At 31.8% G+C, this 17,482-nt stretch overlaps 2 protein-coding genes across 3 annotated transcripts; both read right to left on the reverse strand.

Annotated features, from left to right (window-relative positions):
- Positions 1 to 10,497: 10,497 nt before the first annotated feature.
- Positions 10,498 to 12,721, reverse strand: LOC125209066 (pectin acetylesterase 8-like). The gene is made up of 10 exons (XM_048108696.1): positions 12,641 to 12,721; positions 12,464 to 12,553; positions 12,247 to 12,371; positions 12,095 to 12,158; positions 11,925 to 11,978; positions 11,760 to 11,837; positions 11,548 to 11,650; positions 11,299 to 11,435; positions 11,122 to 11,227; positions 10,498 to 10,836 (listed from the first exon to the last, which is right to left on the reverse strand). The coding sequence occupies exons 1-9, from the start codon at positions 12,665 to 12,667 to the stop codon at positions 11,126 to 11,128; spliced, it is 780 nt and encodes a 259-aa protein (XP_047964653.1). The 5' UTR covers positions 12,668 to 12,721; the 3' UTR covers positions 10,498 to 10,836; positions 11,122 to 11,125.
- Positions 12,722 to 13,580: 859 nt separating this feature from the next.
- Positions 13,581 to 17,251, reverse strand: LOC125215910 (protein FAR1-RELATED SEQUENCE 6-like). Of its 2 annotated transcripts, XM_048117602.1 has the most exons (3): positions 17,090 to 17,251; positions 14,873 to 16,807; positions 13,581 to 13,741 (listed from the first exon to the last, which is right to left on the reverse strand). In XM_048117602.1, the coding sequence occupies exons 2-3, from the start codon at positions 16,805 to 16,807 to the stop codon at positions 13,697 to 13,699; spliced, it is 1,980 nt and encodes a 659-aa protein (XP_047973559.1). In that variant the 5' UTR covers positions 17,090 to 17,251; the 3' UTR covers positions 13,581 to 13,696. The 2 variants fall into 2 exon arrangements, with proteins under 2 accessions (XP_047973559.1, XP_047973485.1); XM_048117528.1 differs by lacking the exon at positions 13,581 to 13,741 and having other exon boundaries at positions 14,725 to 16,807.
- Positions 17,252 to 17,482: the final 231 nt, after the last annotated feature.

Below are 17,482 nucleotides of genomic sequence, written 5' to 3' on the forward strand. Positions count from 1 at the left end.
ATTGGAGAGTCATGTTTTAATTAGTTCATAGCCTCTCCATTTTATGTTTATGAAGTTTATATAGTGTTGTTTGATGAAAGATAGATAACTTATCACGACATAACTTAACAGACAAAACTTACAAATCAATGCATTTAAGTGTTGTGTAGAGTTAAATGACAAAAGTTAACTAATGGCAAAATACATACTTAGGTTCTTATACTTTAGTCAAAATGGTCGTTAGGTCCTTGTACAATTTTTTCGTTTTAATAGGTCCTTATACTTTTCACAATATTTTTATCAGGTCCTCGTACAATTTTTCGTTTTAGTAGGTCCTTATACTTTTATCATAACTTTCATTAGGTCCTTGTACAATCTTTTATTTTAGGGACTTTTTTACATTTATCTTGGATAATAATCTAAATTTAATTAAACTTAGTGAACTTTTTAATATTCCATTTTTTAATTTAGCATAGTCTATAAATATAATATCATCTTGTTATCCAATAATCTCAATAAGTTGTAGAGAATAATAAAAAGATTAACCATGATAATTGAAGATTAAAATCGAAATTTTTTTTAGAATAACTATCCAAATTTTCAATTGATTATTTATATTTATATTGAAAGATACGTTTCCCTGAATATTTATAATCATAAGATAAGTTATAGCGTAAAAGTAAAAAGTTCATTAAATTTAATTAAATATAAATTATTATCTAAAATAAATGTAAAAGAATATCTTAAAATAAAAAATTGTATAAGGACCTAATAAAAGTTAGTATAATTAAAGTATAAGGACCTACTAAACCGAAAAAATTGTACGAGGATGTGATGAAATTTATGAGAAATGTATAAGAACCTATTAAAATGAAAAAATTGTACGAGGATCTAATAAACATTTTGATTAATAAGGACCTAAGAATGTGTTTTGCCTTAAATAATTTATCACAACATAATTAATGTATCTATGGATGTTATGACTAATGGATAGCCAAGTGAAATTTATTAGCTAAACAAATCTCCAATTAAATGCAAAATCTGAATTAATGCGTCTCTATATGGCTGTTATGAGTTATGACTAATGAGAACCATTATAAATTTATGAGTAGTGATTTAGAGACATAATATCTGCATGACATAATACTCCTATGTCACTTTGACATAGCTATATTTTATATCATGACTAATTTACCATAATGCTATATTAAGTAAATTTAAACCATTATTTTATGATAGTTTCACATAATATAAAATTCTTAATACACATTAATACACTTCTTTGGATATATACATACGACAAGATTGGAATTTAAAAAAATATTTCGTTATCTAATATTAATAATTTTAACTTGTGTATAAAATAAATGAGTTATCAATTTTTAAAAGCAAAACGTTTTCTTTCAATAAAAAGTTTTCTGTCAAAAAATTTAATATTAAGTCTAAATTTTATTTATCAATACTAAATTTATAACAAAATTTTCAATAAACAAATAGTAGTATGAAATATTTTTAATACTCCATAGAGTTTCTTTTTATAATTTTCTTATTAATCATAATCTATAATATATTATTACAACTTTTCTTCCTATTAAATTCAAATAAACTTAATAATTCTATCTTTTTGGCATTTTCAAACTTTTTATATTCCATTTAATTCAACGATGATAAAACTTGTAAATTTGTTACAATTCTTTATATTTTAGTTATTATTATGAGAAATTGAAATTATGAATGTGCAAAAATACATTATGCATTGGAGTTATAGTCTGATTTATATAGGGTTTTGTGATTTATTCTAAAACGATTGTAGTTTTTCTTTTAAATTTGAGTTTAAGATATTGAAGTTAGATTTAAGAATGTAAAAACAACGGTATGCATTGGAAATTGATTGTAACTTTAAAATTAAAAATTGTTAAAAAATTTAAAAATGAAATTAATCTTATGATATTCTAAAAATAAAACAGTAAACTCAATTAGTATTAATATGGCACATATCAAATTTAGTATATTCAATGAAATAGTCAAGCCTTAGAATTCTAATATTTTAGAAAAAAGGAGAAATAATAATTATATGACTTTAAAATGCCAAATAGATTAGTTAAGAATATGTAACTTTTTGTCGGAGGTTTGATGCAACGTTCCAATACCAAAGGATTTAGTTATATTACAATTTTGAGAAGTAATGAATTAAAATCAAAATCATAAACTTAATTAGTATGAACAAAGTAAAATATCAAATTTTTAATTTTGCAAAGTTTACCTAATATCATAAAAACAAAAACAGAAAATAGTAAATAATATTTAAAATATTAAATAACTGAGTTAAAAACACGTGATAAATTTTAAATAACTGTTATTGGAGTACTTTTTATTGAGATTCAACATAACATATCAAAAATTAATGAAAAAATTAGAGAGATAAAGAGACAATAAATTGTGAATAAATTTCCAAAAGAATACGTTAATTTAGTTGACAGATATGCTGAACATAGTTTTAAATTTAATACTACTATTTTATAAAATTACATAACCATTCAAAAATTTAATAAATTTTAAATTATCAATTTTATTAGTTTTTCATTATTAATTAACGAAAAAAAAGATGGTCAAAGTGATAAATTTTTCCTTATCCTTATTTTCTTTCATTTTTCATATTTTCAAGCGTACAAGTGAATTTTTTAAAAAAGGATTAAGAATCAAGAGTGGTAAAATTGAAAGTGGGTCACAACTACTTCCATTTATATCTTGTGTAATTAAGCATTGAGATCTTAATTAATACTCCTATACATAGATAATCATAAATGCAAGGGCAATGGAGTATATAGACACACAATAATTTTAATTAAAAATAAAATATAATGCATAATTACTACTTTAACCTCATTATGTCTTAGACATCATGTCTCCAAAACATTTTTGTAAATTTATTAACTAAGCAAATCTTCTATTAAATACAAAATCTAAATCTTTTCAATTTGAGAAAGAATCTACTTAGAAAACTCAAACGGAGCTTATACTATACTCTATGACTTGATTTCAGAAGATATGCTAATATAATATTGATATGGATAAAATAAGTTGATCCCTTTATCTAAATATAATCTTGATATTTTGTTAATCCCTTTCCTAGGTATTGAATTTGTTGAATTTATTCAAGAGTAATTGCCAAAATTGGTCCTGAATATATGACCATTTTATTTTTTTGGTCCTAAAGTTTATCTTTTGGATTTTTTGGTCCTGCACGTATGGAAATTTGATCATTTTGGTCCTCCGTCAATAGTTTCGTTAAAAACTAACGGTCAACCCGATTTTGACCAAATTAAACTTTTAATTCTGATTTTTAATTCACTAATTAATCTCCTAATTATTTTAACAAATATTCATTTAATTAAAATTAAAAATAATTCTAATAGAAGGAGATTAATTAATGAATTATTGACGGAGATCGTCAGCAACAGATTGATTGATTACACACCAAATTAATCTCGTAGCTAAGCTAGAGCATTGTTTATTGAAGTAAGAATTGGATGATGAGCAAGAGAAAGATGAGGCTTCAAATTCAAGAGAAAGGAAGTTAGCGAGAAGAAACCCCAATCAAGAAGAAGCAGCCCCAATTCCAGCAAACCCTAATCCAGAAGAGGAAGCCCCAATTCCAACGTAAGAAGAAGAAGGCCAAATTCCAGGCAAGATTTGTTATTCGAAAAGACGCTTACAAATTCAGAAGCTACGTGCAGCGGCAGTCAGTTGAGGATCACCGGAGCGAACATAGACACGTTGATGGCGTTTCTAACTGACGCAGAGAGAGAAACTTTGGCGGAAAATGATGGTGCTGTGATGGTTGGGACGACAATTGGAAATGGAAATGGAAATGGAGTTGAATATGCATTGGAATTAAAGAGAAAGAAGAAAACATTTTTCAACGGATGGGTGGAGGTGGAGCGTGCAAACCGAATCAGGATGGGGGATTCGCTTTGGGTATCGCGTCGCCGGTGAGTTCCGATTGCGCCTAATCAATCAATAATTCACTAATTAATCTCCTTCCATTAGAATTATTTTTAATTCTAATTTTAAATAGATATTTGTTAAAATAATTAGGATATTAATTAGTGAATTAAAAATCAGAATTAAGAGTTTAATTTAGTCAAAGTCAAGTTGATCGTTAGTTTTTAACGGAAATATTGACGGAGGACCAAAATGATCACATTTCTATATGTGCAGGACCAAAAAATCCAAAATATAAACTTTAGAACCAAAAAGATAAAATGATCATATGTTCAGAACCAATTTTGGCCTATACTTTTTATTCAACATAGATGCTGACAATTAACATGTTTCACTCAATACCTAGCTAGTTTAATTTATTCAATGAGTGATGATTACTGACAGAGCTCATACCTATTTCCTAGTTTAGGTTTAGTTGAATATATTATCGAAAATATATCTAACATCTATTTTGTCTATAAATTCATTAAAATGAATTAGGTTTGAATTTCGTAGATTTTTGTTGAATTTAGTTAATTGCTCACAATGAACCTGCTTAAGCCCGTAATCCCGTACTACACTAGGTTCTACTATTTCACAGTTAAGAATATACTCTCTCCGTCCATGATTAAGAGTCTCATTTTTAAATGACGCGGGTTTTAAAAAATGTTAAAAAAAGTGGGGGGAAGAAAGTTAGTGGAATAGGAGTCCCACTTGTATATAGTATTAGTTTTAAATGATATGTGAGTGGAATGAGTTAGTGGAATGTGGGGTCTCTTTACCATTTATGATAATTATGAACCGGGATTCTTATACGTGGACGGATAAAAATGGAAAAACGGGACTCTTATTCGTGGACGGAGGGAGTATAATAAAAGAATAAAATGGATAGAGTATTATTAATAGAATTGGAATCCAAATAGAGAAAATTACTACTCCCTTCGCCCACGACAAATTGGCATAAGTTGTCTCGTCTCGGGATTAGAAAATATAGTAAAAATGAGTGGAAATGATTATTATAAAAGAAAGAAAAGACAATTATATCGTAGAATTAAAAAATGTGTGATTATAACATTATATGTATTTTTATTTTCTACTATCCCTATTTATAGATGCCATTGCACTTGTCCCAAATGGTTTCACCCCTGCTAGCACCTAGATTATCGTCGCAAAGGTACATACTCTCAAATTGTTTAACGAGAAAATAAAAGTAGCAACCAGCGTTAAGTGTGTCGATGAAGTAAGTTGCAACATTTGACCGAAACGTCTACTAGAGCAAATGCATCTTCCCACATTTCATAGTAACTCAGACTATCCGGAGGCAAAACCTCAAAACAGTCGGATTTTGATAATCCAATGCATCTATGGCTGTTATTAGTCATATTACTAATGAGATTATGAGAAGCAAGTGAGATTTATTAGCTAAACAAATCTCCTACTCCCTCTGTCCACAAACAATAGATCTATTATTGTTCGGCACGAGTTTTAATGTAGAATTAGTAAAGTAAGAGAAGAGGAGAACAAGTAGGTAAAGTAAGAGAGATAGGGAGAAAAAGTGAGTAAAGTATAAGAGAGGGAAGAAAAAGTGAGTAAAGTATAAGAGAGGGAAGAAAAAGTGGGAAAAGTATGAGAGATAAATTTTCCATTTTTAGAAAGTAATCTATTTTTCGGATGTCCCAAAATAGCAAAAGTGATCTATTTTTATGGACGGAGGGAGTATTAAATACGAAATCTAAATCTTATGAAGTAGTAGTACGTCTTAAGAAAGAATCGCAAAAGAAAACTTGAATAGGAGTCTATGACTTTGATTACTAAAGATATGCTAAAAGCCTAAAATAATAATTTACCATTGCCGATGCTACAAAAAATTTCGGCAATGCCAACACTAAAGTACCTAAGCTTCAGGCCCCCCAATATAAAGTTTCTGGCTTCGTCTCTGGTAGAAATACAATCAACCGAAATTGTCCGTGAAATTGTTGAGATTATTTTGATTGTGTTTGGTATGTTATTTATAGCATTGTTTGTTGAGATTATTTTGATTGTGTTTGGTATGTTGTTTATAGCATTGCTTAAACTCATACAAAATTAGTATACCAAATAACCTTGATAAAAGTAAGTTGACAATTATATAGTAGAATTAGAAGATGTGATATTATAACATCATATGTATTTTAATTTTCAACAACCGCTATATGTAGTGTATATATTACAGCGTTGGGTGGTCATAGCACTTGTCCCAAATGATTTGACCCCTGCCAGCACCTAGATTATCGTCGCAAAGGTGCATATCCACAACTTTTTTAACGAGGACGTCAAAGAAGCAGTCATAGTTAAATGATAAGAAGCTGCAACAGTATTCCGAAATGTCTACTGAAGCATATGTATCTTCACACATTTCAAGGTAAAATCGACTTACACATTCTTGTGGCAAATACTTAACACATTCCGGACTTGCGGCATCATAACCTTCAATGAGAACACTTAATATATAAAAACCTAGGATCAGAAATATCGGCTTGAATTGGGGAGTCATGTTTTAATTGCTATATAGCTCTCCATTTTTTTGTTTATGAAGTTTATATAGAGTCATCTGACGAAAGATAGATAATTTATCACAACATAATTTAACCGACGAAACTTACAAATCAATACATTTAAGCGTTTAGAGTTATATGATGAAAGTCAGATAATTTATCATAACATAAAATAACCGACAGAATTTACATATTAATGCATTTAAGTGTTGTGCACAAGTAAAAGATAATTTATCACAACATAATTTAATTGAAGAAACTTCAAAATCAATGCATCTATGGATGTTATGACTAATGAGAACCAAGTGAGATTTATTCGCAATAAAACGCAAAATCTAAATTAATTAATGCTTCTACGGCTGTTGTGAGTCCTATGACTAATGGGGGAACCAAGTTAAATTTATTAGCTAATCAAATCTCCTATTAATACAAAATCCAAATCCTTTCGACTTGAGAAAGAAAAGTCAAGAATAAGCTTATATTATGCTCCATGACATGATTACAGAACATATGCTAAAATAATATTGATATGGATAAAATAAGTTGACCCCTTTATCTAATTATAATCTTGGTATTTTGTTGGGCAAGAGATACTGCACATATAACCCTAAACCCTAAATTCTTGTCCATTACACACTAACTTCAGTCAGCAATGAGTTCAGAAGAAATTCATTTTCCAACTGCATTGAGTTAGGTTTGTCACAGTCTCCATTTTCGTAGTCATCGCCTTCCCCAAACAACCGGATCACTGTTAGAGACTATCATCTAGGAACAAAATTGAGCTCGTTAGCAAAGACTAACGGTAACACAGACGAAAACAATTCCAATATCAAGAAGAAACAAACAGATTAGTAAAAATACAATGAGTTCCAATCAACCGAATTCAAAACATGTCCAGCCTTCAAAAGAAAGATACTAATTCAACCTCCGAATCAAAATGATCCAATTTTCTACCCTTTTGAGAAGGTGTGATGCATTATGCAATCAATTATATAAGGCAAAAAACAGATGATAAAGAGAGCAGAGATAGCTAAGCAACAATATGTAAAACCTCAGACTTGCTAGTTCTCTCCTACATTCACTAAAATGAGGATTCTCAAAACAAGAGGCTACAGTAAAGAAAACAGTGAGGTGAGCTAGTACGAGATTCCAAGATCGAGCGGAATGGATAATTAAGAGAACAAGGTGTGAAGGAAAGAAGTGATCTTACTGATTCAAACTGTTAGTTAATTGGAGATAAGTTTTGAGTGTCTACGAGTACAACACTACTTCTTTCAAAATACCAATCACCCACAGCTTGTTGAATTGTCTGTAATAAAATACAAAAATATCATAAAAATGGAATAATTTATTTCATGATTATAACAACAATAGATAAGAAATAATACTCCATAAATTTAGATATCACAAATTAGATAAGTAAACCTAAGAGAATAATATTATATGTGATGTTTGGTATGTTGTTTATAGCATTGCTTAAACTCATACAAAATTATTAATTAACCTTGATAAAAGTAAGTTGACAATTATATGGAGTAGTAGAATTAGAAGATGTGATATTATAACATCATATGTATTTTTATTTTCAACAGCCGCTATATATATGTAGTGTACATATTATTACAGTATTGTGTAGCCATAGCACTTGTCCCAAATGGCTTGACCCCTTCCAGTACCTAGCTTATCATCGCAATGGTGCATACTCTCAAATTGTTTAACGAGGACGAAAATGAAACATTCATAGTCAAGTGTGTCGATAAAGTAGCCGCAACAATTATACGAAACATCTACTGAAGCATCTCTATCTTTGCACATTTCACGATAAAATGTATCCAGACAATCCGGAGGCGGAGGCACAACCGTAAGACATTCTGGACCCCGTCGATCAAATCCTTCAGTGGGAACACTTAATAATATATAAAAGCCTAAGATCAGTATTATTGAATTGAATTGGAGAGTCATGTTTTAATTAGTTCATAGCCTCTCCATTTTATGTTTATGAAGTTTATATAGTGTTATTTGATGAAAGATAGATAACTTATCACGACATAACTTAACAGATAAAACTTACAAATCAATGCATTTAAGTGTTGTGTAGAGTTAAATGACGAAAGTTAAATAATTTATCACAACATAATTAATGTATCAATGGATGTTATGACTAATGGATAGCCAAGTTAAATTTATTAGCTAAACAAATCTCCAATTAAATGCAAAATCTGAATGAATGCGTCTATATATGGCTGTTATGAGTTATGACTATTGAGAACCATTATAAATTTATTAAGGGAAATTGGTCTCTAAAACCATGAACTTTGCCCAAAATTTGGTATTTCCCATGAACTTTGAAATTGGTATATAATATCACGAACTTTGTATTTTGTTTGGTATTTCCCAAATTCACTCAAATAAGATATTTTCATCAAAATCTTATTTAACATAGGCAACCGTGATATGTTTTATAATATTTGAAACCATTTTTTAAGTTCATAACATGTAGCATAAAAAGTCACGTTGAAAACCACGTTGATTTAATTGTGTCAAGTATGATAAAAGCCTCGTAAGTTAGTCAAATATAGTAATAAACATGCCATGGGAAATACCAAACAAAATGCAAAGTTCGTGATCGTATATACCAATTTCAAAGTTCATGGGAAATACCAAATTTTGGGCAAAGTTCATGATTTTAGAGACCAATTTCCCATTTATTAATTAAGCAAATCTCCTATTAAATTCAAAATCTAAATCTTTTCAATTTGAGAAAGAATCTACTGAGAAAATTCAAAACGGAGCTTATACTATATTCTATGACTTGATTTCAGAAGATATGCTAATATAATATTGATATGGATAAAATAAGTTGATCCCTTTATCTAAATATAATCTTGGTATTTTGTTGATCCCTTTTCTAGTATTGATTTTGTTGAATTTATTCAACATAGATGCTGACAATACCTAGCCAGTTTAATTTATTCAATGAATGATGATTACTGACAGCTCATACCTATTTCCTAGTTTTGGTTTAGTTGAATATAATTATTCAAAGATGTTGAATGTTGCCATAGATGAGTTATCGAAAACATATCTAACATCTATTGTTGTCTATAAATTCATTAAAATGAATTAGGTTTGAATTTCCTAGTATAGATTTTTGTTGAATTCAGTTAATTGCTCACAATGACCCTGCTTCAGCCTACACTAGGTTCTACTATTTCACAGTTTAGATTACATAGTAAAAGAATAAAATGGATAGAGTATTATTAATAGAATTGGAATACAAATAGAGAAAATTACTACTCCCTTCATCCACGACAAATTCGCATAAGTGACTTGTCTCGGGATTAGAAAATATAGTAAAAATGAGTAAAAAAAGTTATTATAAAAGTTAGAAAAGACAATTACATCACAGAATTAAAAAATGTGTTATTATAACATTATACTATGTATTTTTGTTTTCTGTGATCCCTATTTGTAGATGCCATTGCACTTGTCCCAAATGATTTCACCCCTGCCCGCACCTAGATTATCGTCGCAAAAGTACATACTCTCAAATTGTTTAACGAGAACATAAAAGTAGCAACCAACGTTAAGTGTGTCGATAAAGTAAGTTGCATCAGTTGACCGAAACGTCTATTGGAGCAAATGCATCTTCCCACATTTCATGGTAAAATGTATCCAGACTATCAGGAGGCAAAACCTTAAAACAATCGGATTTTGATAATCCAATGCATCTATGGCTGTTATTAGTCATACTAATGAGATTATGAGAACCAAGTGAGACTTATTAGCTAAACAAATCTCCTATTAAATACGAAATCTAAATCTTATGAAGTAGTAGTACGTCTAAGAAAGAATAGCAAAAGAAAACTTGAATAGGAGTGTATGACTTTGATATGCTAAAAGCCTAAAATAGTACTGATATAGTGATATGGATAATATAAGTTGACCACTTTCTCTAAATATAAGTTGACCCTTTATTTTGTAAAGTTTGCAAATATAGTGGGTGGATAAGGAATTAAATCACGATTCACGGGCATAGCACGCACTACGAAGTGATGATTTATCCTTTTGGGCCTCGTTTGGTTTCCCAGACAACATAATTTAATCCTATCTTCTTCAATAATCAAATGCTTGATCAGGACAAACTCCTTTTCAGTTTTCTCCCTAAATTAGCTAAACGAATCTCCAATAGAAAGCAAAATACTAATTATTGCACATATAATTCTTGTAAGCAATGAGTTCATTTGTTGCAGCATAGGCAGAAGAAATTCCTTTTCCTTTCCCGCAATTAAACAGTCTCCATTTTCGTATTCATCACCTTCCCCAAACAACCGGCTCACTGTTAAGAGACAAGGTACAAAATTGAGCTCGTTAACAACGGGGAATAATAGCAAGACTGGCAACAATTCCAATATCAAGAAGAAACAAACAAATTATTAGAAATACAATCAGTTCCAATCAATTGAATTCAAAATGATCCAATTTTCTACCCTTTTGAAAAGGTCTGATGCATTATGCAATCAATTATAAGGCAAAAAACAGATGATGAAGAGAGCAGAGATAGCTAAGCAATATGTAAAACCTCAGATAATTAAGATAACAAGGTGTGAACAAGTGATCTTACTGATTCAAACTGTTACACTGCAGTTAATTGGAGATAAATTTTGAGTGTCTACGAGTGCAACACTACTTCTTTCGAAATACCAATCACTCACGGCTTGTTGAATTGTCTGTAATAAAAAAACAAAAATATTATAAAAAATGGAATAATTTATTTCATGATATAAATCATAAAACTTGCCTTATTTTGCAAAGTGAGTGTTCCTTGCCAATACTGTTTGTAAATAAAATCATGCTCATAGCACGAAGTGATGAATAATCCTCTTGATGGATTATCATCTAGTTTCTCCAATGTTTTCAGAAATGTGGTCTGAAAATCTGTGATTAAATGGAGGACAAAATCAATTGAAAAATAAAATTTATGAACTATTAGTAGTTTTAATTGGAAATTGAAATAATGATAACAATAATAATAATGAGTTTAGATTACCCATTATGATACTTAGTTGATTTCCTGTGCAACTTGAAAGCATGCTCGTGCAATTATTCCAGCCCATTTCGTTAGGCGAATTTGGTGCTATGTATATCGTTATCTGAAAAGTAACACAAATAAAATATAATTATTATTTTGAAAAAAAATTAATCCAAAGAAGCTTAATTGTAGGATATAGGAAGAATAATATAAATGTAAACAGAACTTACTTGATATTTGTCAAAATCCGAGTTTAGCAAAAACAATGGCGTCCGGATATCACTGACCACATTTTCCGGGAAAAAGCACTAAGATTTTAAAAGAAAACAATTAAATGTTTCAAATATAATAATGACAGAATTAACTTTATATAAGTGTGTATATATCTATTTAACCAATTCTGGAGCAAGTCTTTGTGTGCATGACTCCGGTAGAAATTGGGCTAATTCCTGAAGAAAAGAAATAATGTTAAGTCGATCATGTTAATGTGAGATGAAACAATAGCATGGAAAGTACTAATTTTTAGAATTATAGTAATTATTATAAAATACACAAAAAACCTTACATGAAACAAAACTGCTTTGCGAAAGTAGTCTGTGGCAGTGTCCTGAGCTCCACGGAGATGTTCCCTATTGGTTCAAACACAAAAATATATAGTTAAGTGTTCAATAACAAACTTTAATTGAAGTTCTTATTAAATTTTCATTTGAATCTTACGCTCGAATAAAGAAGCCCGAATCTGAAATGCATTTTACACGACAAGCACCGGGTAGGAAAGAATGGAAACGATCACAATTTAGGATCGTCGCCAACCCACCTGCCGAGGTTCCTACGAGTAAAGCCTGTCAACAAAATCACCAACACACTTGTTATGCCATGATTAAATGACAATTAATATTGTGTAATAATGTAAATAGGTTAGAACAAATCATACATTTTCAGCATTACTCATTCCTTGAGTACACATGAGCTCTTCAATTACGGAGGTGAAGATTCTCCGGCCTCTTAGATGGAGATTTGTTTCCTAACAATAATAAAAAATTGTTATTATAACTAGTTTTTTATTATTTAACCTTATGAAACAAAAACAAATAAATTGTCATAGACATACCGGATTAACGACTTCAACATCTGCCATAAATGATGCCCCATCACAGTACCGGATCTCAACAATATTCCAGTTATAAAAATCTGAAATCTGATAGGGAGAACTGTTAAGTTAATAGTAGTAAAATTTGCAGAAATAAGCAGGTTTATTATTAGAAGGAAACAATTTAACTGTAGTGATGAAAATAATAATACTCTAGAAGTTGAATTTGAAGGAAATAATCAAATGTGCAACTTTGAATTGTGGAGAGAATTCACCTCCAAAGATGCAGTAGAAGTGTAGCTGAAAATTGCAATTGGATCCCTTATAATGATGTATTTTGGAATAGAATTACCTGATTTATGGAGATGCTTGACGATTGAAGAAGTTATTCTGAGATGCAGAGAGAAACGAAAAACAGAGGCGATATTTTCTGTAGAGAGAGAAAAATCATATGAATAGCACATTGTAATGGGCTCGAATTCGATCATAATTAAAATTCAGAGATAGAGTTGAAGCACAGCTCATCAACTTACATGTTGAAGTAGATGAAAAGTGGTGGGAATGAACAAGCAGATCTGCGCCAGAAAAATGAAGCTTTAGAAGGAAGAACTTCAAATCAAATCATGAAAGCACAATCAGAGAGGAGAGGGAGGAGTGAAGTGAAGAGTGTTAGGGCAAATGGTGGAGTTATAGATATTCTGAAATGGAGGGAAACTGGCAACGTCTATTTTTGTCATGTTTGGTTAAATCATTGAATTCATTTTGGGGAATTTATTCAGGACAATGCCCATGCTTCACCCATACCTATTTCCTAGTTTAGCTTTACTTCTAACTTTTCAAAGATGGCCATACCTATTTCCTTGTTTAGCTTTACTTCAACTTATTCAAAGATATTTTTTGTGGACAGAGTATTAGTGATTGAATGGAGATTTAATTAGATATTGATCTTCGGATTGATTAATTATTATGTAAAATTGAGATACTAACAATGGAATAGTATATATCCAAGTAAGATTAGGAAACAACACACCACAAAAACATACTCCTATATACTACACATCAGCTATTGCATATATACTAATTCTTGTCCATTACACTAACTTCAGTCAGCAAAGAGTTCATTTCTTGCATCATAATGATCTTCCGATTGAGCCCCAAATCAGGATGCATTGCAAAATAAAGAGGAAAGTAAGATATTCAAGAATAGTTAAGTTTGGTTAGGTAGCATAACCAATTCATTGAATTGCATTTCCTAGTATAGAATTTGTTGAATTTATTTAAGATACGCTGACAATGAACATGCTTCACCCCATACATATTTCCTAGTTTAGCTCTAGTTCAATCTATTCAAAGATTGATGGTTGATGACAAAGCCCATACCTTTTTCCTAGTTTTAGTTTAGCTGAATTTAATCATTCAAAGATGTTGAATGCTGACGGAGAAGAATTATTGAAACGATAGCTAACATCTATTTTTGTCTATAATCATTCAAATGAACAAGGTTTGCATTTCCTAGTTTTAAGATCAATCATATTTGAAGGATCAATTATTAATATTATGTACCCCTTTACGAATTAATCGATCATATTTCACTTATTATGTACCGTTTGCAAATTGATCTTAGTACTCTCAATTATTATGTACGAAGATCAATCATACAAAAAGGTCATGAATAAAACTGGTAAAGAAAAAAAAATAGAAAAAAATGGCATTGTAAGAGAAATTTGCCCTTGTAATAGTTTATGTATTGAGAATTTGAGATGGTATTTCTTCTACAAACTATTGTGATTAAGGACACAATAACCTTTGAAATTGAAAAGGCCACAAATGCATTGCACTCAGTGGCGGACGCAAAAATGAACTGGAGTAAGCAGCGACGAAGGCACATTGGGGCCTGGGGAATTTATTCAGGACAATGCCCATGCTTCACCCATACCTATTTCCTAGTTTAGCTTTACTTCTAACTTTTCAAAGATGGCCATACCTATTTCCTTGTTTAGCTTTACTTCAACTTATGCAGAGATTTTTTTGTGGACAGAGTATTAGTGATTGAATGGAGATTTAATTAGATATTGATCTTCGGATTGATTAACTATTATGTAAAATTGAGATACTAACAATGGAATAGTATATATTCAAGTGAGATTAGGAAACAACACACCACAAAAACATACTCCTATATACTACACATCAGCTATTGCATATATACTAATTCTTGTCCATTACACTAACTTCAGTCAGCAAAGAGTTCATTTCTTGCATCATGGCTTCATAATGATCTTCCGATTGAGCCCCCTCCTCGACAACTTGTAGGGAGCGCCGGAATAGATTTTCATGCCACTGCCAAGGACTGTCCTCACCGATGGCACTGTCTGAGAGAATTTTGCGCTTGTAATCTTTACTCCAACGGCGTAGAATGCATTGAGATGGTATTTCTTCTACACCATTGTGACTAAGGACACTTAATGCATGCCTGCACAAATAGCCTTTGAAATTGAAAAGCCCACAAATGCATCGTACTTCAACCTGTGTTGTCTCATAAAGAACTTCATAATGTCTAACGTCCTTCTCATTTGCTTCGGCTTCCTGTCGCTGTTCGACAACAAAAGTCAGAATCGGGCCGTTTTTAGCTACTTGCTTTATGTTGAAGCAAGAATACATGCCCTCAACTTCAATCTGACATTTTTCAAACATTCCCTTCGTGTACACCTTCGACAGCTGCAGCTCAAAATTCGATCCTGTTTTCAGTTCAGAGGCTAGATTTCTGGACTCAACATCTCCCATTGCTTCTTTCAAATATTTTCTTTGTAGCACCATATCATACTTGTCAAGGAACTCCTTCAAGGATGTGTGCTTGTGTACATAACCATCAAAAGTCGGAGTTGTTCCCTCGCCCTCACTGATTGGGAGCATCCCAAAGAAAGAAGTGTCCTTTAGGTATACCGGTGCCCACCTTTGACGATCTTCATACAATGCTTGTAGCCATTTATTCTCCCTCAGGCTGTGCTGACTGATCATCTCCCCCCAGAAAGTTTCAAACTCGGATATTGTCAGGGAACCAAAAACCGCTTTACTGAATCGCCTCTTGATAACTTCAAACCCATTTAGTCCACCCAATTTCTCAGGAACACGAAGCATGATATAAGATAAACAATAACAATGACAAGCCTGTGGAAAAACCTCAGAAACTGCTATATGCAAATGTTTCGACTGATCAGTAACAATAACTTGTGGATGTTTCCCCAGCATACAAGTCAGCCATGTCCTAAACATCCAAACAAAACACTCCACTGATTCATCTCCGAGTACGCCACATCCCAATAGAACAGATTCTCCATGGTGATTTATTCCCACGAAGGAAATCAAAGGTATCTCAAACTTGTTAGTCAAGCATGTTGTGTCAATCATGATGGTGTCAGAGAAGTAGTTATATGCAATCCTGGACCGGGCATCGGCCCAGAACAGATTTCTCAAGCGCCCGTCGTCATCAAGGTCCACCAAATAAAAAAAGTTTGGATTCGTCAGCTTCATACGACAAAAGTAGTTATATGCTCCAAGTGAATCCCCTTCTTTGAGGATTAGATGCTTCGAATTGTCCATCGTGTTCCTTTCGTTTCTCGTATCCGCCTTACACAAACCATCCGCTACTGCAGTCCGGTATAGCTTAATCGTGTGTACTTCTCTAACAGGTCCAGACGGCAGCGCTTTCTTGGCAGCAAGAATCATCTTTTTGTGTGATTTATAGAATCGCATACTCTCCGGGCTCAATGGATGGTTGTGATCAAGCTCAACCTCGACTATCCTCCACCTATGAGCATCCACAAGCTTGATGATGACCATTGCAGGACAGCCCGTTCTGGTCTCCGGCCGTGGATTGTTCGCTTCACTCTTTTTCTTGAAACCAGCACTGCTGCAGCTGAGTTTCGCCCTATACCTCTCCCTTGTTTTTGACCGGAACCATGAATTGCTAACCCTAACCCCAAATCCCTGTCCCTTAGCATAAACATTGTAGAAATCATATGCTTCATCAAAAGACTCAAACTCCAATCCCACCACAGGCAGAAGGAATTCCCTTTCCAGGTGCACTGAGTCAGGTTTGTCACAGTTTCCCGTAACTGAACAGTCTCCGTCTTCGTATTCATCGCCTTCCCCAAACACCGGCTCACTGTTAAGAGACACTAGCTCCATCTAGATACAAAAACTAAGCTTGTTAACAGAGGAGAATAAAAGCAGTAAACAATGATGAAAACAATTCCAACATCTAACAGATTAGAAGAGCTTCAGAATACAATCAGTTCCAATCACACGAAATCAAAACATGCCCACCCTCAATACAATGGCACTAAACTTCCAAATTAAAAATGACGCAATCAATTGTAAGCCAAAAACAGAGTTATAGCAAGATAAAGAGCAAGGTAAGATTCGAAAATCGAGTGGAATCAAAATTAAGAGAACAAGGCGTGAACTTACTGATTCTACATGAAATGGATGATCCACTCAATTATCAATGCCATCCATCTTCTTTCTCGAAAACCCTAGCTGAGTATAAGGCAAAAAGACATTCCGAAGCCCTTCTGCAAAAGAGAGTTAGGGCAACTCCAACCATACCTGTGGCCTGATGAAGAAGAGGAAATGAAGAAGACGAACCACGAATTTAGAATTTTGGTTTGTTTAAATATATTTGAATTTTAGATTTAATTATTCTTTCATCTATTATTTAGTTAAAAACACAATTAACATTCATTTTATTTTAATAATTGTCTATTTTTCGTGAGGGAAAACTTCAAATTTTATGAGACATACTTAAATTTGACCAAATTTTATGATTTAAATAGCTATTATTCCTAATTTTTCTAATAAAAA

The sequence above is a fragment of the Salvia hispanica genome, chromosome 1 (genome assembly GCF_023119035.1).
Source record: "Salvia hispanica cultivar TCC Black 2014 chromosome 1, UniMelb_Shisp_WGS_1.0, whole genome shotgun sequence".
Classification (NCBI taxonomy): domain Eukaryota; kingdom Viridiplantae; phylum Streptophyta; class Magnoliopsida; order Lamiales; family Lamiaceae; genus Salvia; species Salvia hispanica.

What these genes read in the sequence shown, in the direction of transcription:
- LOC125209066 (XM_048108696.1), bottom strand. Translation starts at nt 12,667, where the DNA reads ATGGCAGATGTTGAAGTCGTTAATCCG. An exon ending in TCGGGCTTCTTTATTCGAGC is followed by an intron (nt 12,159 to 12,246) that starts GTAAGATTCAAA and finishes TTGAACCAATAG; the next exon opens with GGAACATCTCCGTGGAGCTC. An exon ending in AAAGACTTGCTCCAGAATTG is followed by an intron (nt 11,838 to 11,924) that starts GTTAAATAGATA and finishes TTAAAATCTTAG; the next exon opens with TGCTTTTTCCCGGAAAATGT.
- LOC125215910 (XM_048117602.1), bottom strand. Translation starts at nt 16,807, where the DNA reads ATGGAGCTAGTGTCTCTTAACAGTGAGCCGGTGTTTGGGGAAGGCGAT. An exon ending in ATGAAGCCATGATGCAAGAA is followed by an intron (nt 13,742 to 14,872) that starts ATGAACTCTTTG and finishes ATGATGCAAGAA; the next exon opens with ATGAACTCTTTGCTGACTGA.